General features: G+C 42.6%; 1 protein-coding gene across 2 annotated transcripts in view; it reads left to right on the top strand.

Moving 5' to 3' along the window:
• The window catches only part of MALT1 (MALT1 paracaspase), a 57,025-nt gene that overhangs the window by 15,468 nt on the left and 14,258 nt on the right, over nt 1–27,299 (top strand). The window contains exons 3-11 of one of the 2 annotated variants that reach the window (XM_007529028.3): nt 2,313–2,434; nt 4,532–4,691; nt 6,563–6,741; nt 7,104–7,200; nt 7,992–8,024; nt 10,753–10,779; nt 12,035–12,067; nt 18,596–18,799; nt 26,732–26,909. In XM_007529028.3, the coding sequence (XP_007529090.1) occupies nt 2,313–2,434; nt 4,532–4,691; nt 6,563–6,741; nt 7,104–7,200; nt 7,992–8,024; nt 10,753–10,779; nt 12,035–12,067; nt 18,596–18,799; nt 26,732–26,909 (1,033 nt within the window). The remainder of the gene's footprint in view (nt 1–2,312; nt 2,435–4,531; nt 4,692–6,562; nt 6,742–7,103; nt 7,201–7,991; nt 8,025–10,752; nt 10,780–12,034; nt 12,068–18,595; nt 18,800–26,731; nt 26,910–27,299) is intronic. The other variant, XM_060173944.1, reaches the window with a different exon arrangement.

Raw genomic sequence — 27,299 nt, forward strand, 5'->3', positions numbered from 1 at the left:
ACAGAGGAGAAAGAAGTCGGTCTGACAGAGATCAGATTACTGCCACTGTCTTCGTCTTCTGAAATCTCTGTGTCTGTCAGTTTCTCCTCCTGAGTTCGGACCTCAGTAGAGCAAGGGCCTTAGTCACCCCTCCACCCATCAGCCAGAGCAGTGCCTGGCATATGGTGGCACAGGGGGCATCCCGGCACACATTTGCTGATTGGGCATGTGTGATGACAGCAGCACTAATAGCCATGGACAGTGTAGCACCCAGGTGCCATATGCAGCATAGACTGTAGCACTTACTGACGCTTTATACACACACCAGGCTACCGTAAGGGTTAGGGGATGGCCAGAGGTCCCCATTCTTCTCAGATAACTCCTTTGACTGGTCTTACGAGTCTCAGGTCACAAGTGCAGCGCCGGCCACAAAGCAGGTGACAGTGATGGGAGACTGGGATAGGAGAGCAGCTCACGGACAGATGTTTCCCAGAGAAGCAGAGCCCTGGGTGCCGTGACATGGGGAGAAAGTCTGGAGGGAAAGGCCAGCCGAGGGTGGGCTGCCATGAGCAGTGGATTCATGGAGCCAGCACTGAGCTCCAGTGATCACCCTGGTGGCAATAAAATGTGTGTGTGTGTGTGTGTGTGTGTGTGTGTGTGTGTGTGTGTGTGTGTGTGTGTGATTGCTATGTGTCACTATTTTTGTCATTGCTGGAACTTTGTTGCTCCAGGCCAGCTTTCATCAGGTCTGGACAGGAGAGAGACCCCAGCACCACAGCCGTCCCCATGCTGTCATGCTCACATGTGGTGGGGGAAGGTGGAGGCAGGATGAGACAGACACCCTTCTGGCTGAGCTATCTCACCTGCCCCCTAAAAGGAAGTTTTAATGAGCTTCACTCCTTTCCCTGAAAGCCCTCTCCCCCAGCCCCGTGTACAGTTCCCTCCGCATGTGCAGACTTCTCTGCTGGTGTTTTCTATGTGTCGGCTGTCTGGCGGCATGACAGATCATCCCCAAACTGAAATCTTCAGTCAGCTACTGCTTATTATCTCACAGTTTCCGAAGCCGGGGGGTCCAGGGCCAGCCTAGTGGTGCATTTCTGACTCGGGTGGTAGCAGTGCAGTGGTGAGCCAGTTCTGTGGGGTTGACTGAGGGTGCCCCCCGCCCCCCCCCCCCCCCCCCGTCTGCTCACATAACTGGGGGAGGAGCCACATTTCTTCCCATGTTCCCAGGACAGAGCAGCAGGTGTCCTGCTGGAAGCGAGTCTGTGGGCAGAAGGCAGGACAACCCACGTGACTCCAGGACTTTCTCCAAAGTTCTTGTCAAAGTTGTTCAGGTTTTTCCCACTGACAGGCGTGTCTCTGGTGAGAAGCATCTGCTTCCCTCATATCAATCTTATCTCTGGCCATTGCGTTTCTGTGGCTTCTGCTTACACAATCATTTATCATTGCTTACCCATAGCCATGAGATTTCTTATTTTTTTAATATTGTATTTATTTATTTGACAAGGACAGAGAGAAATTGAGAGGTGAGGCGGAGTAGAGAGGAAGCGACACCTGCAGCCCTTCTTCATTCCTTGTGAAGCTTCCCCCTTGCAGGTGGGAACTGGGACTTGAACCTGGTCCTTGTCACAGCTGTGATATTTCAGTGCCTTTTGATAACCTTCTTGATGGCATTCCTACATGCATCTTACTGAAAGTGCCCCCTGGGCATAGCTGACTAAGAATGCCCAGAGCTGGCACTGCAGCCTCCTGCCTAGAAGCTTCCATGCCAAGGCACGTCCATCCCATTCCCAACAGGACATGGGAAACAATTTTTTCGATTTTTATTTATAAAATGGAAATATTGACAAGACCATAGGATAAGAGGAGTACAATTCCACACAGTTCCCACCACAAGAACTATCCCCTTCCCTAATAGTATACCTAATAATATACCCATCCCCTTCCCTAATAGCTTTCCTATTCTTTATCCCTCTGGGAGTATGGACCAAAATTCTTTTTGGTGTGCAAAAGGTGGGAGTTCTGGCTTCCACAGTTGCTTCCCTGCTTAGGAAAACGATTTCTAAGTTTTGACAAACTTCAGCAAACTTCCCTGCTCCAAGCACGCGCGCGCACACACACACACACACACACACACACACACACACACACCAGGGACAGTTGAACACAGTCTGCTGGAAAGTTTCTTTTCCCTTGGTTTTCCAGTGCCTGGGGTGAACACAACTATCATCTGGTCTCGGAGTGGGATTTTGGGGCCAGGAGACTTCAGAAATAGAAGCAAGGAAAATCCCTCTGCCGTGGCTTTGATGATTTAACTTTATTGTTTTTTTAAGGAATAAAGATCACTGTGAATCCCGAATCAAAGGCTGTCTTAGCTGGGCAGTGCGTGAGGCTGTGCTGCAGAGCCACCGGGCACCCCTTTGTGCAGTACCAGTGGTTCAAGATGAATAAAGAGGTAACGTGGGACTTGGGAGATGGCAGAATGGTTCTGCAAAAGACTCATGGCTGAGGTGCTGTGGTCCCAGGTTCAGTCCCCAGCACCACCATAAACCAGAGCTGAGCAGTGCACTGGTCTTTCTCTCTTGCTTTAAAATAAATTATAAAAAAAGAGAACTTCTTTTAAAAAAAATGGTGATGTGCCAAACATCTTTCACTCCCTCTGTTATAAAAGAGCACAGCAGAGAATTGAATGTGTACTTCTAGAAATTCTGCATAAGAACCTGAAATTTTTTGCTATTTTTACCCATGTTATTCTAAAGTAACTTGTCATTGTGGTAAGGTGACTCTAAAACTGTCTCACCAAAATGTGGTACTCAGTAATAAAGCTGGTTCTCAACTCAAAAAATGTTAGAAAATAGGGCTACCTGTGTAATTGACATTAAACAATGATGTTTGCAAATAACAAATATCACTGGAACATTCTAGCATATCTGTGCAAAATCATTTACAACAGAATATATTCCAGGGACCAGGCAGTGACGTACCTGGTTGAGCACACACCTTACCATGCTCAAGCACACAGGTTCAAGCCCCTGCTCCCCACCTGCTGTGGGGGGCAATGCTTCATAAGCCGTGAAGCAGGTCTGTAGGTGTCTATATTTCTTCCTCTCTATTTCTCCCCCCCCCCAGTCTCTATCTTATCAAATTAGAAAGAAAAAAAGAAAAGGAAATAATGGCTACCTAGAGTGGTGGATTCATAGTGCCAGCACCAAGCCCCAGCAAGAACCCTGTTGGCAGTTACAAATAGTAATAATAACAATATATTCCAACCAGAATCTTTAATTCAATAATTTTCAGGGCTAGAGCGTTCGCCCTGGGTAGGGCCTCTGTCTGGCCAGCTGTGCAGCAGCAGGTTCAAGCTCTGGCACCATATGGGAGCATCAGGGCAGCACTAGGGGAAGCTCTGGTGCTGTGACGTCACTCCCTTCTCTGTTTCTCCAGATGAAACCCACCCACCCCCCAGAAGTGACACTGCACATGCACCAGGCCCCAGCTCCCCCCTCCCCCCCAAAAAAAAAACCACCTATGTCTTCAACTTGAATCAATCTTCATACCAACTTGAATGTTCTTGGTGGATCCCCCCAGACTTGCTAAGATGGTGCCCTTTCCACACTGATGAGGAAGAGCACAGTTAGAAGTAGGTGCAGAGGGCGCTAGGCTGCAATTTGGCGGCAGGCCTCAGAGATTCCTCTCATGTCAGTGACTTCAAGTACTGCTGAGGGAACTCGGTGCTCTGTAAGACAGCACAGTAGCTCTAGTGGGCACGTCTTCAGCAAAATATCTTGCTGAGGTGCAGGGAAGAGCATTAAATCCAGTCAGTTCAGATTTGAAGAGAGGTGAGCTCGTGGGACTGCTTTGTAAGGAGTCCCAGCTACAAGGCACTTAGTAAGGCCCAGGATGTGTGGCAGAGTGGGGGCACTGATACACTGGTGGGAGCCGCAAAGGGAACAGAGACCTTACAGGGTGGCCCAAGCCCAAGGGCAGAAGGTTGGACAGCCTTCAGGCAGCCATTCTTCCCCATTCTTGCTGTGCCCTCCACAGCCCTGCCCCAGCCAGACCACAAGAGGAGACTTCCAGTTAAGGAGGAGTCTGTCCTAGAAAATACTGGCACATGTAAGACAGCTTGCTTGTGCCCTCAGAGTGAGTCTCCTCAGAACTGAATTGGAATGGTGGCCTCTATTTTCTAGATGCTAGTCATGGTCTTCACCATATTCTGTGGCCTTTTCACCTAAGTGCTATCATTACACATCCCTTAGAAGCCAACAGGTCTGTGGCTTTAAACGACAAATATCTTTCCAGTAGTGAGTTTTAGGAAAGTATATAAGAGAGGTCTTAATGCTCAGGTTAAAGGATTTGTAAAACACTATAGATACCTGAGACTTAAGTCCTAAATCACTCAAAATGTTTGTTCTTTTAGGAATAAGTATTCTAGAACTTGGGCTGAAAAGACCTTTTCAAAACTCCGAAGCAGTTTGACACAATGCATGGGACATTCTATAAGGCATGCTTTGAAGAGTTGTTCACCGATATTCTGTTATTGATTCCTCCACAGATCCCAAACGGAAATTCATCAGAACTTATTTTTAGCACAGTGCATGTAAAAGATGCAGGTTTTTATGTCTGTCGAGTGAATGATAACTTCACTTTTGAATTCAGCCAGTGGTCACAGCTGGATGTTTGTGATGTCACAGAAGTAACAGAGAACTTCCGGAGTAAGTAATAACAACTTGAATGGTAGGATGGGAACTGCCTGACTTTAAGAGATTACTTCTGGGAGCCAAGTGGTGACACACCTGGTTGAACACAGATGTTACAGTGCTCAAGGACCTAGGTTCGAGCCCCCAATTCCCACCTGCAAGGGGAAAGCTTTGCAAGTGGTGAAGCAGTGCTGCAGGAGTCTCTCTTCCTCTCTTATCACCCCCTCCCCTCTCGATTTCTGGCTGTCTATATCCAGTAAATAAACAAAAATAATTTTAAAAATTTAAGTTTAGTTTTGGGGCTAGGCTGTAACACACCTGGTAAAGTGTACATGCTACCAGGTTCAAAGCCCCCCATCCCCACCTGCAAGGCAAAAACTTCATAAGCAGTGAAGCAATGCTACATGTATCTCTCTCTCCCTCTCCTTCTCTCTGAATTTCTCTCTGTATCCTAAATAAATAAAACATTCTTTGAAAAGTTTAATTTTTAAGTAATTTCAAAGTACCAAAAATTCACCCACTATAATGGCCCCAGTTGTCAAAGATTTTATCCTATGAGCTTTTTGACCTTCTTTCTCAATGGACAGGTGTGTGTGTGTGTGTGTGTGTGTGTGTGTGTGTGTGTGTGTGTGTGTGTGTGTGTGTGTATGTGTGTGTGTGTATGTCTCTGTGTGTGTGCATGTGTATGTCTATGTATGTGTGTGTCCACTTGTGTTAGTGTCCCACAGACTTTCTCTTTATTTACACACACACACACACACACACACACACACACACACACACACACACCCCTATACATTCTTAGCCTGGGTCTATTGCTGATGTCTTCAGACTCCTTTTTTTATGGATTTGAATGTTCAGGTCTCTGAATTTAGAAGAAAAGAATCTAATATAATCTTGCTTACTTAAAAAAAAAGATTTATTGCTTTAATTTTTTTTATGCTTTAATTTCTTGAGAAAAACCAGAACACTGTACAGCTCTGGCTCATGGTAGTGCCAGGGGTTGAACTGGGGGCCCTCTGAGGCCCTCAAGCATATAAAGCCTGTGCTCTGGCACATTGTCCTGCTTACTTTTCAGTCCCCATTTTCTACTCCAGGTCTTTCTTTAAACTGTTGTATTACTCCCCCCAAAATTAGGTTGTTGAGTAAAACCCTCAGGGGCCAGGCATTGCCACACCTAGTTGAGCACACACATTACGGTGCATGAGGTTCAAGTCCCTGACCTCCATCTGCATGCAGGAGACAGGTGCGGGGAAGCTTCACAAACAACGAAGCAGCGTTGTGGGTGTTTCTCTCTCCCTGTCTCCCACTTCCCTCTCACTTTTTCTGTCTGTCTTCAAAATAAATGAAGCAGAATAAGAAGTCAAAGCTCCTCCAGAGTTGCTGTCAGCACGAAAGGCGAGTCTTAACGTCACTGCAGCTGCACATTTCATCAGATGATTTTCCTACTTCCTTGTCTTTACCGTATAACAAGTACTGACTGATAAGTAATCCAGTCTGCTCTGACATCAGGAATCAACCATCAGGGGCAGATGGGTAGCTTATTAGTAGAGCGCATGCCTCCCATCCATAAGGCTCTGGGTTAACCACTGAGCTGTTTTTTTCTCTTAAATTCACAGTGGACATTAATACTCTAGAAGCTCTGGGGAGTCCTGCAATGACAAAATCTGCCCAGGTCAGGACATTCCAAGCTTGCTGACTGACAGCAGTCCTAGACCCACACATCACCTCTTCATAGTCCTGCTGTCATCTCATGAGCCAGACTTTTAGTGATGCTACTAAACATAGAAAGAATAAAATAAGTAGATTGAAGGGTGGATGAGAGAACATATCTATTTAAAAATCAGGAGAAATTTTTTTATTATTATTATGTCTCCTAACTGAAGGTAGTTTGGACGGCAGCTCTGACTTCAGGCTGCAGATCTGTGTGGAGCCTCGGTCCCAGAAGCTGGCACCTGGGAGCACGCTGGTGCTGCAGTGCGTTGCTGTGGGAAGCCCTATTCCTCACTACCAGTGGTTCAAAGACGACTCACCCCTAACACACGAGACAAAAAAGCTGTACATGGTAGGAAGATGGCATTTTGGTCTTTTTGTGTGTGTCTTAAGTGTCAGTATGTAAAATAATACAGTTTAAAAGTAAAGTGACTATTAAGATTCATATCCTCTGGGAGATTTTAATGTCTTCAGTGTTTGTTTCATGGACCTGAATATTTAGTATGAATTGATTCTGATGTTGCACATAAAACCTGTCCTCATCTGAGGGCATTATAAGATTTCAAATAATATTGCACCAAACTCACCGGTGTTGGAATCATTCTGTCATTTGCTTGCTAGTTTTCAGTGAACAGAACTAATCTTAAAGTCTTCTGTAATGTTTGCTTGTTATGAAACTCAAGAGGACGTGTGTGTGTTCTGGTTCTGATGCAGGTGCCTTATGTGGATCTGGAGCACCAAGGGACCTATTGGTGTCATGTGTATAATGATCGAGAAAGTCAAGATAGCAAGAAGGTAGACATCATCGTAGGTAAGTAGTCTTGGTGTTCTGAAACAAGGAGTGTAATATAAGCTACACGAAATGAAACGACTGTTTTTTACCTTTTTCTATTTAGTAGTGTCTTAAATGTCAAGATTTATATTACTTATAAATTCAAAAGCAAAAGCTAAAATAAGTATCTAGGTTCACATACAAAGAACAGAAAGAGCCAAGAGAAGATATATTTTTATTTAGTTATTGTTACTTATTATTATTTTTTTTTTTTGCTTTGATAGTTGGTGGTAAACTCCTGTGGCCAAAACAAGTTCTTTATAGTTTGAGCCGTAAAATTGTTGATTTAGTAAGGTTTTTTTTTTTTTGGGGGGGTGAGGGTGTGGGGTGTGGAACTGGTGCCTTGCGCATACCTGATGTCATTGATCTTCTACTTTCTGAGAGGGAGGGAGGGAGAGAGAGAGAGGGAGAGAAGGAGAATCACCACATCCCAGAGCTTCCTCTGTTGCCATAGTAATTTCTATATGTTGCCAGGGCTGGAACCTGGGTCATATACATGGTAATACAGGTGCTGGGAAAATATTTTTAACAAGATTCTTTTAAAACAAACATCATAAACATGCGTAGGACAGGATAATTTTATTAATCCTTAATCCCCATCATAAAATACATAGCAGCTACAGGTCTCTAGCTACATTGTTAATAGTAGGAGAGGATGTGTGTGATGGTTGTCCAAAGTGTTTTTGTACTTCTTTTTCTGTTTGCTTGATGGCTGCCCTTCCTAAGATTCTGAATTACAATATATTCACCTTTGTTTTCTCTGGAACAAGGAAGAACAGATGAGGCAGTGGAGTGCACTGAAGGTAGTGTATTTCTTTGGTTTGTAACCAGAGACCTTGCATGCTGGCTCTTCTTGGGTTTGGTGGAGGGCTCTAACCTTCTGAGTGCAGCGACTGGAAAAAACACTAGCTGTGGACATCGTGTGATGCAGGATTTGTCGATTGGCCTTGATACAGTTAGACTGGCAAACTCTTAAATTAACAGCTTTTATTCCACATATACAAGTAAAGTTTCCTGAGGCTAAGGAGTAGCATAATATTTATGTGAGTCACTTTCATGCCTGAGACTCCACAGTCCCAGGTTCAAGCCCTGGAAGTATCACAAGCCAGAGCTGAGCAGCCCTCTGGCAAAAATAAGTAAAAAAAAAAAAAAAAAGTTTCTTAAACAGAATTTTATAAATAGTGAACATTTGCAATTCTTAATGTTAGCTTTTGTGAAATTTATTTTTAAAAAAGTTATTTTCCTGGATAGTTGTTTACCAGGATTATTTTTGCTTGCATCGTTTTATCTACCCCTAGTCATGATAAGAGCTTCTCAAATGCAAGTGTAGCTTTATGCCAGATTTGACTTTTAATTTTATTACAAAATATCAGATATTCTACTATAACGCCAGATTGATAACATCTAGTTTTGAAGCTACGAGGCTGTAGGTTAATCTGCCATTTCATCTTTATCATAAAAAAAGAACTGAAAATCTCTTTCAGCACAAGCTTCTAATTTGTCTTAACTAAGCAATTTTTAATGCTGCATACATTTTTTAATTAAGTGAGTGTTCCCTTTGTGAGACATCACAGTGTTTTATAATATCATATATGTAGAAAGCAAAGGATTTTTTTTTCCAATGGCTGTCTCTTTAGACTAGTATATAAAAACTCAGGGTAAGGAAAGCAACCTTGGATAAAATAAGAAGATAATATTAAACCTTCTGTCTTCTCATTTTCCAGTTCTTCACATTTCTGTAGCATCACTGGCAAATACTCCAGTTGCTACTTTAGTCCCAGTACGTGGCTATAAATAGGAATTCTCTCACATCTCTGGGACAACTTGAAGGAAGCTGTGTAGAGAAGTCCTAGCCAAACTCTTATTTCTTCTCTTCTTCCTCTTTCAACTTACTGCATGACTTCCTAACATTAGAGACCAAGAACAAACTGTTTGGAAGCAGAGTGATGTCTGCGAATTACCACCTTTCTGGACGTCACCCTCACCCGCCACATTCTCCCTGTGATTTTTGCAGCAACAATCTACAAAATAATCTTGAATTTGAGACACTCAGAAGCTGTGACATTACTCCAATCTTGTCAGTTGGAAACGTTAAATTCAACTTTTCTGCCTTTTTTTTTCTCCAAAAAGCTGATAAGATTTGTTACTGGTAGAAGGACACATCACAAATAGTGTCCATGTTGGTTTTCTCAGGAGACTGTTTCCCTCTGAGTATTTTGTTTAACTCATTTGATGGCAACAAGGAGTAGGATAGGGTTGAATTAGGTGAAAATTAGGGAATAGTTTAGGACAGCAGAGCTATTTCAAAGATAGTTGAAGTGACAGATATATGTATGTAGGGTTTTGGGGGATTTTTTTGTTTGTTTATGGATAGGACAGAGAGGTATTGAGAGGGGGAAATGAGATAGAGAAGGAGAGAGACACTTGGAACAATGCTTCAATGCTTGTGAAGCTTTCTTCCTGCAGGTGGGGACAAGGGGCTTGAAACCTGGTCCTTGTGCTTGGTAACAAGGTGCACTCAACAGTCTGATCTATAGCTGATGTCATTCTTTAGTGGATTTTATATCCCGTGTAAAGAAAAATTCCTCCACAGCATCTCAAGCATAATGTTTATAATTTATTGTTAATATTCACCTGTGTCTTCATAGAAGCTATCAAGGGAAAATAGATGGCCACTGTGTTGTGGATATCTGCTTAGATCATGCCATCAATCCCAAGGCTGTGCAGCACAAGTTAACAATTCCGAGACCACTATGCCTACAAAGCCATATTAACACCATTCTAGCCATAAGAAGCAAATCAGACAGATCCCAGTTGAAAGACAGTCTGTGAAATGCCTCACCATTGAGCTCCCAAAGTGTCAAGATCATCAGAATAAGCAAAGTCTGAGAGAGACAGTCAAGACAAAGAGGAAGGCAAGAAGACTCAAGTCAGTATAATACAAGGTCCTGAGTGGGGTCCTGGCAAAACAGAACAGTCACTGTTGTGACAGGTGCAGCTTATCAACATCAAATGCTTAAGATGGGGGAGTTAGGTATGGTCAGAGGCAGGCATTGTCATAGTAGTTCTTTAAATCTTAAACTGTCAGAAGATTCATTTTGAAAAAGATGATCAAGATTAGCCATTAGTTGAAAGACGCTTTTAGTTGAGACCACAGAAAGAGCTATCTCTTGATTACATTCGTTCTGCAGAGGTTCTGAATATCTAAAACTGGGAACCAATCATAAAAGAGTGTCTTTAGCTTCTTGTCACTTAGTGAAATACTCAGAAGTTCTGATGGCACCCAGAGAGTGTTCTTCCCTGTTGAGCGATTTGCTGTACACTAACTGGTTGCTAAATACATTTCTACTCCTTGTGGAGCTTGGATCTGGGCTTTTCTCATTTCTCAGTGTTGCATGGCTTCTCACTTAAGGTACTAGACAAAGCATTATGTGGTGGTTAGGAGATCATCAAAGACTGCTTCTTTGGTCTGTTCTGTGTGTGTTAAATTGACTATGTTAACCTAATCTGTTTTCTTTTACTTTGTTTTAGATGAGTTACATAATCTGGGACATCCTGGTAAGCATTACAGGCATGATTGTTGATTTTATGCAAAGATTAGTGTAGACACAATCACAGAGATGTGGTAGATAACTAGAGTTGAAAGTCTAACTTACCTGAAATACTATCTCATGCAAATGGAAATATTTAAAGATTGTAAGACTGTAAGGGTAAAAAAATAAATAAATAAGTATACCGAGGTAATATAAAATATCAATAGCAGGTGTGTTGCACCAAAGTATAAGACTCTGTGGTGGGTGGGGAAGAGAGTTCAGGTCCAAGAACATGATGGCATGTCGTTAATGTTCGGGGCTCCAGTAGGGCGGGCTAGCTTCGCGGCGGTAGACTGAGACTCGAGGACACACGGCTGGGCAGAGAATGCAGTTTAATCTTTATTCATGAGCGGGCAAATCACCACACCATGTGCTTCTCCATCTTTCTCCATCTTTCCTCTCCGGCGGCTGCGGCTGGGACTCTGGACATCCGTAGGGGCTCAGGGGCGGGGACAAGGGGGCGCACGAAACTAGCAGGGCTAAACCACAATCTCCCAGAGGTGGGGGGAAGGAGACCAAACCAATATGAAGCATACCAACAATGGCAGAGGACCTAGTGGAGGGTTGTATTGTAATACAGAAAACTGGGAAATGTAATGAATGTGAAAACTGTTATATTTTACTGTTAACTGTAAAATATTAATCCCCTAAATAAATAAATATATATCTACATATCTATAGCAGCCTGGGAGGTGACAGAATGAATAAAGTGTTGCACTCTCAAACATGAAATCCCAAGTTTGATCCCCGGCATCTTATGTGCTGCGGTGACGATCTGGTTCTTTCTCTCTTCCTTACTCTCATTAGTAAATAAATAGATCCTTTTCTTAATGAAATGAGTTATTAAAATATCATTGTACTTTGTTTTTTATTGCATATAGCTCTCACATCGTAAAAGGCCACTGCTGGGGGAAGTGTGATCTTTAATCTGAAAGCAAGAGCAGTCTTTGAAAGAGTGACAGGGAAAGCACTTCTGTAGTCACCAGACCTCTGGGGTTACTGAAGGCACTCCCCTGCCTTGATTCCAATATAGAGCTTGCCCCCCTCCCCAGCAATATGTTGTGTCATGAATTGGAAAATTTTAAATATTAGTTATTAGGAAGCTCATTCATTCATTATTCCCACATAGCTTTTCATTATTCCCACATAGCTGACTAATTCTGACAGCAATTGTATTGTAAATATTAACACCTTTTTTTTTCTTTTTCATCTTTTTGTAGACAATAAAGAGAAGACAGCTGAGCAACATGTAGGTGAGTAGCAACATGTAGGTGATTAAAATACTTGGTCAAAGTATCATTGAATTACTTTACTCTTAACGTGATCCTGACAGGATTTAAGACCTGTGAGTTTGGCAGCTTTTATAAACAGTTGAATAACAGAAACCAAATATTTTATTTTAGGGATTGTCATAAAAGAAGTTGTAGAACAGGAGTCTTAAGAATATGAATTTGAGGGGGCCAGGCGGTAGCACAGCAGGTTAAGTGCACATGGTTTGAAGCGCAAGGACTGACGCAAGGATCCTGGTTCGAGCCCCTGGCTCCCCACCTCCAAGGGAGTTGCTTCACAAGCGATAAAGCAGGTCTGCAGATGTCTGTTTCTCTCCCCCTCTCTGTCTTCCCATCCTATTCAATTTCTCTCTGTCCTGTCCAACAGCAGTTACAACAATAATAATAACAACAACAGTAAACAGTAAGGGAAGACAGAAGGGAAGAAATAACCTCCAGGAGCAGTGGATATAGGCAAATAGCCGTCTAGACAGAGAAAGCTTGGAATCCCAAGTACAAAACTAGGGAGCGGAGACAGTGCACCGTATTTGGGGAGTTCCACTGATACCTGATATTCTAGCACAAGAAGGTAGAGGTGAGGGACCAGGAAGTGGCTCAACTGGAAAAAAGCACACACCTCACTACCATGAGGTCCTAGGTTCAATCCCCAGCACCATCTGGGAGCACCAAAGGGACTGCATAGATGGTAGAATGGCACGTTGCTCCTCTCCTTTCCTCTCTCTGTCAAAAATGCAGCATGAAAATTGGGTTGAGGAGCCAGTTCGGTGATAACATGCAAACACAAGGCCCTGCACTCTCATTCCCTGGGCATTACAGGAGAGGGTGGGAGAAAGAGGAGAGAAAAGTAGGAGGAGATGAGCACAGGTCTTACAGAGACCTGTTTCTCATGCACGCTGCTGGAAGGACACATTTTGATAGAAGGTGAATGAGATTTGTCTCCCTAAAAAGCCAGTCTTGGGGGCCAAGTGGTAGCACGCCACATTAAGCAAGTGCCAAGGACCTGTGCGAGGATCCCAGTTAGAGCCCCTAGCTCCCCACTTGTAGGGGGACACTTCACGAGTGGGGAAGCAGGTCTGCGGGTGTCTGTCTTTCTCTCCCCCCCCCATCTTCCCCTCCTCTCTCAGCTTTTCTCCATCTTATCCAATAAAAAAATGGAAAAAATGGGCGCCAGAAGCAGTGGATTTGTAGCGCTAGCAGCAAGCCCCAGCGATAACCCTGGAGGCAAGAATAAAAGCCAGTCTTTGATCAATGTGAACTCTGTTTTAGAAGACAAGCAATAACCAGAGACTGTTGTAATGCTCCAAGTAAGAATTAATGAGAATCTAAACTAGAATAATACCAGTACAATTACAAGATAAAGAAGAATTCAGACCTTTAAGTGATGGAATTACTGCAAAAACGTTCTCTAGTGGGTGGGAGGCCTGTGAGGAGTGGGATGTCCCTGGAAACCCCCAAGGTAGGCATTTAACACCTTGCAGAGGGTATGAAAAGTAGGAGCAAAGCAAGAGGACTAAGCAAAACAGAAACAGACTTTCAGAACATCAGCAGTAAAGAGAACAGTAACACCCCACCCCACCCCACCCCCCGCCTGCTGTAATTCTTGCTTGGACAATGAGGTGGGTGGTGATTCAGCCCATTGAGTTAGAGAGGACAGAATCAGAAGCCAGAGTTCAGAGGGAAGTGGTTTGTCAGTTTAGTCAGAACCAGCAGACAGCTGCAGATAGGGAAGAGGAATTCTAAGGAGAAGGCATCAGTCATGGGCATCACCAGCACAGAGGTGGGCATCACATTTAAGTCCACGATGTCAGGTCAGTGAGAAGGGCACACCCTGACTCACCTCTGAGTTGGGGATGGGGGGAGGCTGGCCCACACTGTATCCTCTCAGAATTAGAAGCAGTTGTCCCTGATCAGATAGCAAAGAAAAAAGTCAGATTTCTAAGTTCCTTGGAAAAGTGGTAGCTATCAGTTGTGGCTAAATCGTGACTCCTCCTGAGGGGACCTGGGCTTCCCTGGCTCTCTGTTGTGTCCCACTCTGTCTGCTCACTCACCCCCTTTCTCTCTCCTCCTCACCTTCCCCACATGGCCTCCGCGTGTCATATTTCTTTGCATGGTGGCAAGATCCCCAAACTGGAAGCTGTCTGGGCTTCTTCAAGTTCAAACTCATAACAGTCGAGGTGTTCTGCTACGTTCTGTTGTCCAGAGAGAGAATCACATGGCAGCCCAGATTTGGGGGGACTGAAGGCAGCAAGACCTAGTTCCAGGGGGTGAGGGCGGGGGAGGCATCTTTTTCTAATGCTGCAGAGATGGGCAGAATACAGGTGACTCCTGCATGAAAGACTGAGTTTTGATTTTAAAAATCTTACACCAAGGGCTGGGGAGACAGCATAATAGTTATGCAAAGACTTTTGTGCCTGAGGCTCTGAAGTCCCAGGTTCAATCCCCAGAACCACCATAAGCCAGAGCTGAGCAGTGCTCTTTGGTCTTTCTCTCTGTATCTTTCTCTCTGTGTATCTCTCTCTCTCTCTTTCTCTCTCTCTCATTAAAATCAAGAAAATTGGAAGTCAGGCGGTAGCACAGCGGGTTAAGCGCATGTGGCGCAAAGTGCAAGGACTGGCATAAGGGTACCAGTTTGAGCCTCCGGCTCCCCACCTGCAGGGGAGTCGCTTCACAGGTGGTGAAGCAGGTCTGCAGGTGTCTGTCTTTCTCTCCCCCTCTCTGTCTCCCCTCCTCTCTCCATTTCTCTCTGTCCTATCCAACAACGATGGCATCAAGAACAACAATAATGACTACAACAATAAAACAAGGGCAACAAAAGGAAATAAAATTAATAAAATTATTTTTAAAAAAAAATCTTACATGAGAGAGCCACAAGAACTGTATATTCAGCAGGTCAAATTTGATGAGCAATTTAAATAGTTTTTTTTTTTTATTTAAACAGTTATCAGATCTAGGTGATGGTACACCCAGTTGAGTGCACATGTTACCATGCACAAGGACCTGAGTTCAAGCCCCCGATCCCCACCTACAGGAAAGCTTTATAAGTGGTGAAGCAGGCCTATTAATCTCTCTATCTCTCCCCCTCTCTCTTTCTCTCTCTCTCTGTCTCCTAAGTTTCTGTCTCAAAAAACCAAACAAATAAAATAAAATAAACACTTATCTAATGGTTAATGAGTGCCAGGTCTTTTCCTGGGTGTCTGGGACTATTACTAATAATACACTTTGGATGAGAGAAAGTCAGTAACTCACTGGCAGAATAGTTCAATTAATGATAGGACACCACACCACTTTTTAAATAATTCACTGCATTAGGCTTGGGACAATGACTGGGGACTATTGAGGGGTTCTCAGAATTGACTTTATTCTTCTAGGGCTTAATTAACTGGCATCTTTGCTTCCCTTTTTCCAACAATAGTTTTTGTTCAAGAAATTGTGGGTGGCTCTTACAGTAAATGGTTTTCTATAGGAAACTTATTCCACTAATTTTATCACTTGAAATTCAGCCTACTACACTGTCTATAGAGTTGCTATTTTTTCTTTTAAGTTTTCTTTGATTCCTTGCTTTTATCACCTCAATTGTGAATTTACAATTGCTTTCTGTCATGTTGCTAAAAGTCTGACTTTTCCTTTCTCATTCTACAACTAACTTCCTGGACTGGGTCCTTGTCATGTCTTAATTTCAACCTCTGCTGCTGCTTCTCTAGTCTAAATCCTCTCCAGCCCTCCCGGTGTTAACCAACTCTTGTACAAGCAGAGTTGGGCAAGGTAAGAGTTTCTTACCACCATCGTAACTCACGTGAAATTCAGGCAAATGCTGTCATCGTAGAGATTGCTGTCTATCACTGGGGTAGGGCTGGGGGTTCAGGTGTCAAAGCAACTGTTAGAAACATTTTAAGGCATATAATTTTCAAATGATTTCAACCTTGTATTCTGTGAAATAGATTCTTCCTAAATAAGTAACAAAACCAATTAAGAATAAATTAACTTTAACAGGAGTATCTCCTGAAGGCTTCATTTAACTGCTGGTTTTCTGTTTTGTCGTTAACTAGCTCCCTCTCCTATTCAGAGCTTAGAGTGGTGTAAGAGTGCACGTCTTGCTGAGTTAAGAAGAAACATGAAGGGGGACAAGACGACCTGAGTGATACACAATGTTGTTCAAGCTCCTGTTGCATCTACTGGAGTGTTGTCAGCTTTTTCATTAGAGATTTTATAGCTCAGAGCAGCCTGAGGGAAGCTGTATGCCTGTTTTAAATATACATTAGGTAGTCTTAGTAATTGGCCTTCCCTTTTGGATCCAAAAAGAAACTACCATTATATTGACTTGCAGGAACTTTTACTAAGTTCAAAATTTGTATTAGAGTCAGGAAGACAGCTTAGAGCACCACTTTGCATTCCTGAGACCCCAAAGGCTGCAGGTTCTATCTCTAGCACCTCCGTATGTCAGAGCTAAGCAGCGCTCTGACTCTCTCTCCCTGTCACTTCATTCTCATTCTCATAATAAATACATTTTTTTAATTTAGACTAAGAAATGTCACTTGAGTGTCATTTCACATTTTCCTAAATTGTGTGTCCTCATAACAGGTGGTTTGCAAGAAACCTCTAAACATGTGACTATAGAATTAAGATTCTGTGGCCCAAAAGTAAGAAAGCCTTTAACCAAGTAGAGTTTTTGTGTCAACTTATTTTTTGTCACCAGGGTTTTTGTTGGGGTTTCCTGCCTGAATGGTTTCACCACTCCCAGTAGATTCTTTCTTTCTTCCTCTCTTCCTTTCTTCTATACTTCATATAGAAGAGAAACAAAGAATAAAGAAGAGATGCCACTCCTGAAGCTGCCCCATGAAGCATGGTGCTCCCCATGGGTGCTGGGGGCTCGAAGCCAGGTCCTTGTGCTATACCAAGCCAGCTAGCTCCCAGCCCCCTTCTGTCACTTTTCAGAAAGGCGCATTCTTTGAGTCAGCACTAGTGTGTTTGTTGCATTTTGTTTTTCCAGACTAACAGTAGACTAAAAGTGTTCTGTGGAGGGGAAGGAGTTTCATCAGAGATTTTTGTTTGTTGTTTGTTGGTGATATTCAATTGTCTTAATGATTTGGGACATCTGAAATGATATATGATTTCTTGCAGACACTGAGTCAGCAGAGTGATTATTTCTTCCTCTTTTGGTTTCATAGAGTACTCTTCACAATCACTTATAAATAAACTACTTAGCACTTTGTGACAGAGGTTGGTCACCAAGCTCTGCCCTGTGTCAGCTGACCAGGGTTGTGGGGGGTACAGGAGAAGTAGGGGGGTCTACAGTTCTCACCAGCCTGGCTCTTGGGTCAGCAGGTGCTCCCCTCCTCCTCCTCCCTCCTTCCTCTTCTTCCTCTTTCCCCTCCTCCCCTTCCTCTCTCTCCCCCTCCTCCTCCTCAGCTCTCCGCTGTCTTCATCACAGATTGCACCCCTGCATATGCTGTACACGGCCTCCTGCCAGCCCTGGAGGAAAACATCCCAACATGTTCCAGCTGGCTTGGCCTGGCTGCGTCTTTATTAACACCTTGAACCCCACCTGCAGCACTGCCTCACCCCTCATGAAGCTTCCCCTTGTAGGTAGGGACTGGAAAGGGGAAGGGCCTTATACATTGCACCATGTGTGCCCTGGCTGTACTCAGTGTGCCACAAACTGGTCCCTTGGGAGTCTTTCAAGAAGCTAAAAAAAGTGGGGCCTGGGAAATAGATCGTCTAGTAGAGAGTACACTTTACCACACTCGAGGACCTAGGTTTGATCCCCTGCCCACCACATGAGAGCACTATACAGAAGGAAAGTTTCACAGCTTGGAGCAATGCTGTGGTGTCTCTCCATTTCACTCTGACTCTCCTGTGCTTATCATCCTCTATCTGAATAAATAAGTAGGATACACCAGGAGTGGCAGAATCACACAGGCACACAGCTCCAAGAAGACAGTGTATCCACTGTAAATGTAAAGATAGAGATCAAGTTCAGTTCCAGTTTTTCTCTCCTTTACTCTGTTGTGAATTCTCCCTGCCCCTGTCCCTCTTTTTGGCACTTCTTGTATTTTTAACCTCTCCCATTCTCAGCAAAACAGAACGCGATTTGATGAGAACACAATCTCAAACCTCTTTTCCTACCTATATTTGCTCCAAAGATCTACTCAACTGTAATTTCTTTTACTGTAACTTTAATAAAGCTATTGCTTTAGTGTTAGCTACCATTATAAATGATATACAGATAAATGGGAATCTTTGCCTGCTTCTATAAAGCCCTGAGGAGTCTAATTCTGAGGATTTGATTTACTAGCTTCTGTGTTCCTCAGCAGAGCCTGTGAGGCTACTACATAAAGCAATAATGATAGAATGAAATTAAGCCAGTAAATAAGTGAAAGCTACACTAGAAAATGACTGAAGTCATCATGAGAGTTTATGTGTAAAGGTTTTATTTTAGTCTTTATATCATCTTTTAATCCTCTTCCCTCCATCCCTCCTTTTTTTTTTTAATAGCAAAGGACAAAGTTGCCCTTTTGATAGGAAATATGAATTACTGGGAACACCCCAAGCTCAAAGCCCCTCTGGTGGATGTGTATGAGCTGACCAACTTGTTACGACAGCTAGATTTCAAGGTCGTTTCACTGTTGGATCTGACTGAATCTGAGATGCGTAATGCCGTGGCTGAATTCTTGCTGCTTCTAGACAAAGGAGTATACGGTAAGATAGTTAAGTTTGTTGTTTTTCTAAGTGTCCACTCTTCATTGTACAAGTTAGGCCAAGAGTCAAAAACCGAAAAGGGTATGGTAAACACACTGTTGAATTTTATTCTTCTTCTTTAAAAAGCATGGTGGCTTTTGTCCTCATTCCAAAGTTTCATGTATCTAATTCACTTAATGTCTTTACTTTCCTGCCTCTTGTTTTATCAAAACAGTATTGTTCTTTTTGTAATATTTAAGAACATGTTATTAGTGATTTAATAATGATGAACAAGATTGTAAGACAGCAGGGGTACAGCTCCACACAGTTCCATGTCCCATCCCCTTCATTGGAAGCTTTCCTGTTTTATTTATTTATTTATTTATTTATTTATTATTATTATTATTATTATTTAGAGACAGAAATTGAGAGGGGAGGAAGAGATAGAGAGTAAGAGACCTCTGCAGCTCTACTTCACTGCACGTGATGCTTTCCCCCTGCAGGTGGGAAATGGGCTTGAACCCAGGTCCTTTTGCACTGTAGTGTGTGTGTGTGTGTGTGTGTGTGTGTGTGTGCGCGCGCGCGCGCACGCGCGCGCATTTAACCAAGTGTGCCGCCACCTGGCCCTGGCTTTTCTGTTCTTTTTTTTTTTTTTAATTTTATGAAAAGGAAACACTGACAAAAACCATAGGATTAGAGGGGTACAACTCTACATAATTCCCACCACCAGAACTCCGTATCCCATCCCCTCCCCTGGTAGCTTTCCTATCCTTTACCCCCCAGATTTTCTATTCTTTATCCCTCTCTGGGAAGTAGAGACCAAAATTCTTATTGGAGTGCAGAAGGAAGAAGGTTTGGCTTCATTAATTGATGAATGTTGGCAGATGAATCCAAACCCCCAGCCTGCTTCTATCTTTTCCTAGTGGGATAGGGCTCTGGAGAGAGACTTCAGGACACATTTAGTGAGGTTTTCTGCCCAGGAAAGTCAGGATGGAATCTTAGTAGCATCTGCAACTTGGTGGCTGAAAGGTAGCAAGATATAAAGCAGGAGAAATTGTTTAATAATCAGGAACCCAAAGGTAAGAATAGAGCAGATGAAACTAGAGCTCTTTGTGTGGTAAGAAGCTAGTTAGTCTATTTGAGGTATGTTCCATGTAGCTTATGACATTAGAAAGTTTTGCCTGGAAGGATTCAGAGGACCTAGTGGGGGTTGTATTGTTACATGGGAAACTGGGGAATGTTATGCATGTACAAACTATTGTACTTACTGTTGAATGTAAAACATTAATTCCCCAATAAAAAAAAAAGAAAAAAAAATTTTTTAAAAAAGAAAGTTTTGGGAGTCGGGCTGTAGCACAGCGGGTTAAGCGCAGGTGGCACAAAGCACAAGGACCGGCATAAGGATCCCGGTTCGAACCCTGGCTCCCCACCTGCAGGGGAGTCGCTTCACAGGCGGTGAAGCAGGTCTGCAGGTGTCTATCTTTCTCTCCTCCTCTCTGTCTTCCCCTCCTCTCTCCATTTCTCTCTGTCCTATCCAACAACGACAACAACAATAATAACTACAACAATAAAACAACAAGGGCAACAAAAGGGAATAAATAAATAAATATTTAAAAAAAAAAAGAAAAGACAATGGAAAAAAAATCTTTAAAAAAAAAAAAAAAGAAAGTTTTGCCTGAGCCCGAGAGCTAATGTACAGGTGGGCTAAAAGGTCTGGATGGTGGTATCAGAGTTGAGAACACTGTTGTTCTTTTTTTGTTTGTTTGTTTTCTTTTTTTTTTTTATTCATATTTTTTATATTTTTTTATTTAAGAAAGGATTAATTAACAAAACCATAGGGTAGGAGGGGTACAACTCCACACAATTCCCACCACCTAATCTCCATATCCCACCCTGTTGTTCTTATTAGCGTGTTTACTAATCATATGCTTCTGCTTTTACTGACTATACAAACACTGTAGCATAGTAAAAGTCAATGGAAAGGTAGCAGGTTGCATATATACCCTATATGCAAAATCTTGATCTCTGTGTGTATAAACTTGGATTGTAAAATGTACATGTAGCCTAATGTGCCTTGTTAGCCAAGGTACATTTGTTATGCAAAAAGACTTATGTGCCTGAGACTCCCAGGTCCCAGGTTCAATCCCCAGCAGCACCATAAGCCAGAGCTGAGCAGTGCTCTTACTTGTTTATTTGGTTTTTGTCTGTTTATTTGTTTGTTTTTATTTTTTAAGGTCTTTATGTGTTTCCTTTTCTAACTGTTGCATTATATTTCCTGGTCCACTCACAGTAAGTAAAATTGCATGAAGAATTGTTGACAAGTGACTCGCACAAAAATAATTTCTAAAATCAAGTTCTCTATGGATGTAAAAGTACACTTCTGGGGGCTGGGCAGTGGTACACTAGGTTAATCGCACATAGTGCAAAGTAAGGATCCCAGTTTGAGCCCCAGCTTTCCACTGTCAGGAGAGTCGCTTCACAAGTGGTGAAGCAGGTCTGCAGGTGACTATCTTTCTCTCTCCCTTTCTATTTTCCCCTACTCTCTCAATTTCTCTCTGTCCTATCCAAAAAATAAATAAATAAATATTTTAAAAAATGGCCATAGGAGTAGTGGATTCATAGTGCAGGCACCAAGCCTCAGCAATAACCCTGGAGGCAAATAAAAAAAAGCAAACTTCCATAAAAATTTGAACAGTAAAGGGGCCGGACAGTGGCACACCTGGTTGAGCACACACGTTGCAATGCACAAGGCCCCAGGTTCGAGTCCCCGGCACCCACCTGCAGGGGGAAAGCTTTGCCAGTGGTGAAGCAGGGCTGCCGGTGTCTCTCTGTCTCTCTCCCTCTCTGTCTCCCCCTTCCTCTCAATTTCTGACTGTCTCTATCCAATAAATAAAGATAATTAAAAAATTAAAAAATTTGAACAGTAAACTCTTAATGGTTGTTCTCATTCTTTCATTTAAAAATTTTTTTTCAAGAACACTGCACACACAGTAAGGATTTTTAAAGGAACTGAATGCTACCAGTGATAACTTTTTGAGTAATTTATTCCCTTAGCAAATGTAGCCACAGCCTTAGAAAAGGGCTCACAGGAGCTGCTTCTCACAGGCCGAGAAGCTTCCACAGACTTGTGCAATGGCGGCTACCTGCCAAGAAAGCAGCATTTCTTTACTGTTGTCAGGGTCCCAGCATGCCAGCTATAAACAAAAACCAGCAGTCCGGCTCTCCTGGCTTTCAATTGACTTCTACTTCAGTAATCTCTCTCTCTCTCTCTCTCTCTCTCTCTCTAGCCTTTTATTTATAACTGGATTGATAGGGTGAAGTAGGCTTGGTGGAATTCCAAATCGCTTCACAGTTTAAACATTGCAACGAAAGAAAGACATCGTCTTTCAAAGAGTCACCCGTCTCTATCTGTAAAGAGGAGAAGTCTTAAAATCTTACCACATGCGTTTTAAAGGAGTCTTTTCTTAATAATAAGGGTTAGAACTATAACCCAAGAATGAAAAGAGTCAGTGTCTGAGCTTTAGAATTTCCACTCTTATGCCTGGGTAGCAGTGAGATCTTACTCATATATATTCACCAGGATGATCCTGTGTGAGTCCCTTGGTTTTTCACATGAGACTATAAGAGGATGAGGGCCAGGTGGCGGTGCACCTGCTTGAATGCACATGTTGCTGAAGAACCCAGATCTAGCCCCCACTCCACTCCCCACCTACAGGGGGGGACCTTTCTCAAGCAGTGAAGCAGAGCTGAGTGTGTCTATCTCTCTCCCCTTCTTTGTTCCTTCTCCCCCCTCAAATTCTCTCATCAAATAAAAAAAAAAGTAAAAATAAAGCAAAATAAAAGAGGAAGGAAGAGAGAGAGAATATACAAAAGAATGCATGCCCTTGGCAGTTTATTTTTAGTCTAGACTAAGGTAGACTGTTTGATTATTTTTATATTATATAATTTGCCTCTATTTTTTTAGTGTTGACATAATGATACAGTAAAAGGAAGAATTCACAAATTAGGTTTGGAGAGGTTGGTGTCAAATGTTAAGACTGAGGGAATAATATGAAAGATTGTACATTTGACTGTTTCTCTTTTTTCTCTCACCAGAGCACTGCTCAGCTCTGGTTTATGTTGGTGCTAAGGATTGAAGCTGGGACCTCAGAGGCTCAGGCATGAAAGTCTGTCACAGAACTAGCCCATCGCCTTCTTTCTAAGTCCTTTGAATTTTTAAATCAAGACTTTGAGTTGCCCCCTGCAAAGCAGAGAGTTAGAAAAAAAAATTTTTTTAAGTTGTGGTGAAAAGAGTTCAGCTTCCACTGAGCTTTGTTCCCCATATAAAAACATCATCTTGGGAGGGCCGGGCAATAGCGCAGCAGGTTAAGCGCACATGGTGCAAAGCGTCAAGGCCACTATCCTTAGAGATAGAGAGAGTAAGGAAGGACTCCTGGCTACCTAATGTAGCTTGCTGGGTAAACAGTAGGTATTTAGTCTGAGGGCAGCCCCACCTAAACACTCTATAGGCGGCATTCACTGCAGCCTAACTGGGCTCTCGAGAAAAACATTGAAGGAGTCTGGTCAGACTCTCGCCATTTTCATTTCGGGCCAGCTAGCAGAGTGGGTCTGCCATGGACTTTTGAATGAACAAGGCCAAACCCAGCACTTTGGCTTCTCTATGTACTAGCCGTGCGACCACAACCAAGTTAAACATTTAGCTTTTCAAAGGCAAAGACAGCTTGTAAAGTGGGTCCACCAGGATACGGATGCCTTCCCAGAGTAAACAGGGTAAAGCCATTAGCCCTGAGCTCTACAGGCTGGAAGTGTTCGCTGTACTGGAGCTCTTACTAGTGTCACTACTCAGACTCTCGCTTTTCTTCGTCTTTAGATGGAGGATTTCAACTAGATGGCAGTTCACTTCAGGCCTCAGTTCAAAATTCCCAAATTTCATCTGTTGTTACATATTATTAAGGTGAAATCTACAATTTTATTGAAAAGGATTATTTTTTAAATTTATTCATAAAATAAAAAATAGTAAATTTTGACAAAACGGTAGGATTTTTTTTAAAGCAATAGTGTAGTGAAACCATTAAAACCCTGTGTTCTGGTGGCTGAAGTAATAGCCCAAATTGTAGAGCACTGGGCTTGCATGCCTGAGGGTCTGGGTTCAATCCCCAGGCCGCATGTCTTGGAGAGGTGGTCTGGTTTTCTCTCTCATGAAACTCTATCCCATAGGACACAATAATATGAATCTTTAGTAACAAAAAGAATGTACACTGACATTTTATATTTTCTGAAAACTAAAAACCAGCAGTAGGTTACAGACAGCATAATATATAATATGGTATGTAACTACATAGCATAGTGGTTGATGAACCAGCATTCAAATTCCAGTTCTGTCAGTGACTGGGCATGTGAATCAGAGTCATACTCCATTGTGTATATAGATCACAACTTGCTCAGCCACTTATCTGTTGTTGGACACCTGGGTTGCTTCCAGGTTTGGGCTATTACAAATGGTGCTGCTACGAACATAGGTATACACAGATCTATATTTGGTTCCTTAGGATATATCCCCAGCGGAGGAATTCCACTTCTAGCCTTGTGAGAGTTCTCCAGATTGCTCTCCACAGGGTTTGGACCAGTTGACATTCCCACCAACAGTGCAGGAGGGTTCCTTTGTTTACACACACACACACACACACACACACACACACACACACACACACACACACACACACACACACCCTCTCCAGCATTTGTTGCTGCTACCTTTTCTGATGTATGACATTCTCACTGGAGTGAAGTGGTATCTCATTGTTGTCTTGATTTGCATTTCTCTGACAATGATTTGGAGCATTTCTTCAGATATTTGTCAGCCTTCTGAATATTCTCTTCATATCCTCTCCCCATTTTTAGATGGGGTCATTTGTTTTTTTGTTGCCGAGTTTCGTGAGTTCTTAATATATTTTGGTTGTCAGCCTCTTGTCTGATATATGCCATGTTAAGATCATCTCCCATTTCAGGGAGAGGTCTCCTTGTTTGGTTAGTGGTTTCTTTTGTTGTACAGAAGCTTTTTAATTTGATGTAGCCCCATTTGTTCATTTTTTTAAATTCTTCTTTGTTATGGATTCATGTCATTGAAGATTCCTTTAAGATTTAGATGGAAAAGAGTTCTGCCAATATTTTCCTCAAAGTATTTTATAGTGTCAGGTCTAATATCCAAGTCCTTGATCCATTTGGAGTTTACTTTTGTGTTTGGTGAAATACCGTGGTTCAGTTTCATTATTTTGCATGTTTCAACCCATTTTTTCTAACACCATCTGAAGAGACTCTGCTTTCCCTACTTAATAGTCTAGGCACTCTTGTCAAAGACTACATCTAGAATATTAAGAGACCAAAGTTAATAAACCCTTGGGATCTCATGCCTAAGGGGATATGTCTTCACAAGTATTTCTAGTAAATATTTTTGTAAGGAAGCGTATTCCCAGGGCTGAGGAGACAGCAGGTTAGTTATGCAAAACAGCTTTCATGCCTAAGGCCCCAAGGTCTGAGGTTCAATCCTCACCACCATAAGCCAGAGCTGAGCAGTACTCTGGTAAGCATTCACACGTGTGTGCACACAAGCACACACACACACACACACACACACACACACACACAATGTTTTTGTTGATTTGAGGGGAGGGTGTCTGCATTTTCATAGTCAAAAATGTCTTTTCAAGCAAGTGTTTTAAGAGTTGCTTAGTGATGTTTTTAATAGTATCATTTTTCAGTAAAGAAATTACTGCTGAACATGGGCGTTAACTGGTTGATCCATACTCCCAGCCTGCCTCAGCGAGGAAGCAATTACAGAAGCCAGACCTTCCACCTTCTTCATCCCACAATGACCTTGGCTCCATACTCCCAGACGGATAAAGAATAGGAAAGCTATCAGGGGAGGAGATGGGATACAGAGAGCCGGTGGTGGGAATTGTGTGGAGTTGTACCCTTCTTGTCCTATGGTTTTGTCAATGTCTCCTTTTTATAAATAAAAAGAAAAGAAGAAAAGAGAAAAAAAAAAAAAAGAAAAAATGACTGCTCTGGGGCCAGGTGGTGGCGCACCTGATTGAGCGCACATATTACAGTGTGCAAGGACCCAGATTCGAGCCCCTGGTCCCCACCTGCAGGGGGAAAGCTTTTCAAGTGGTGAAGCAGGGCTGTAGGTGTCTCTCTGTCTCTCTTCCTCTCTATCACCCCCTTTCCTCTTGGTTTCTGGCTGTGTCTATCCAATAAGTAAGGATAATAAAATTTAAAAAAAAGAAATGACTGCTCTCAAATACTAAAATTAGCCCAAATTTCAGAAAACTAATAATAATTATGCCTCGTAATTAAGTAACTGCTGGAAGTCCGGTGTCCTCTCTGCTTAGCCACAATGGCCTGTGTGAGTTTCTAATGCTTCCTAATGGTGCCTGGGGTGCCTGGGGACCGTCTGCACTCATATCCAGTGAGTCATCTGCATTGTGTTCACTTAGTCATTCACTGACTGCTTGTAAGCACCTGCTGGGGTTGGGGGGGGGGGAGGGGTGCTTAGAAAAATGTTAGACCGCCTCAGCCTGAAGGAAGTCTGGTCTCTTAGAAAAGAGAAGTGAGTCAGCAACCAAATTTCTAGTCTTTTTCCTTCTTATACAAAATGAGATAAAACTGCATTCCAGATTATAGTAGGCATTCCTGAACATGTGACTTTTCATAGTTAAAATATACTTTAGGACAGCTTCCTGAGGTTGGCTTAAAATGCAGTACTTCAGTGACTACAAAGCCAAAACAATTTTCAGTGCTGACTTAGCTCACTCTATGATCAGGTAGCTTTTAAATAAGTCTGCATTCACTTGAATAAAATGCACACTTTTATCTTAAAAGAATACACTATACATGTCAAGAAGACAGTTTAGACTTAACCTTTGCTGTCTTTCTCTCTCTCTCTCTCTTTAGGATTGTTATATTATGCAGGACATGGCTATGAAAACTTTGGCAACAGTTTTATGGTTCCCATTAACGCTCCAAATCCATACAGGTCTGAAAATTGCCTGTGTGTGCAGAACATACTGAAGTCGATGCAAGAAAAAGAAACCGGCCTCAATGTGTTCTTACTGGACATGTGTAGGAAGAGGTAAAATGTCTAATCTTCGTTAAACAGGGCTCATTGGAGTGAGGTGAACACCCACCCAACAAACCTATCAGTTATACAGGCAACACAGTACACCTGGAGATTTGAACTGCAGGTTATAGTTCGAAACTGAGTAAAGAAGAAAGTTAAAGGGAAAATGATGTCTTCTCACCGTGTGTCTCACGCCATTAACTTTTTTCCTTGCCATAGAGTAAACTGAAGAGTCAAAGGTCATGGGTCATCCAACAAAAGACACCACTCATTAACAAGCCTATAAATGTCCCTACTAGTCTGAATTTAGCAGAAGTACCTCCCCTATGGTTGAGTCTCTTGTGCCATTCTTGTCACTTCTGATCCTGAAACAGTAGGGAGTTCAGTGACCCAGATGTGTGA

This window comes from Erinaceus europaeus, chromosome 15 (genome assembly GCF_950295315.1).
Source record: "Erinaceus europaeus chromosome 15, mEriEur2.1, whole genome shotgun sequence".
Lineage (NCBI taxonomy): Eukaryota > Metazoa > Chordata > Mammalia > Eulipotyphla > Erinaceidae > Erinaceus > Erinaceus europaeus.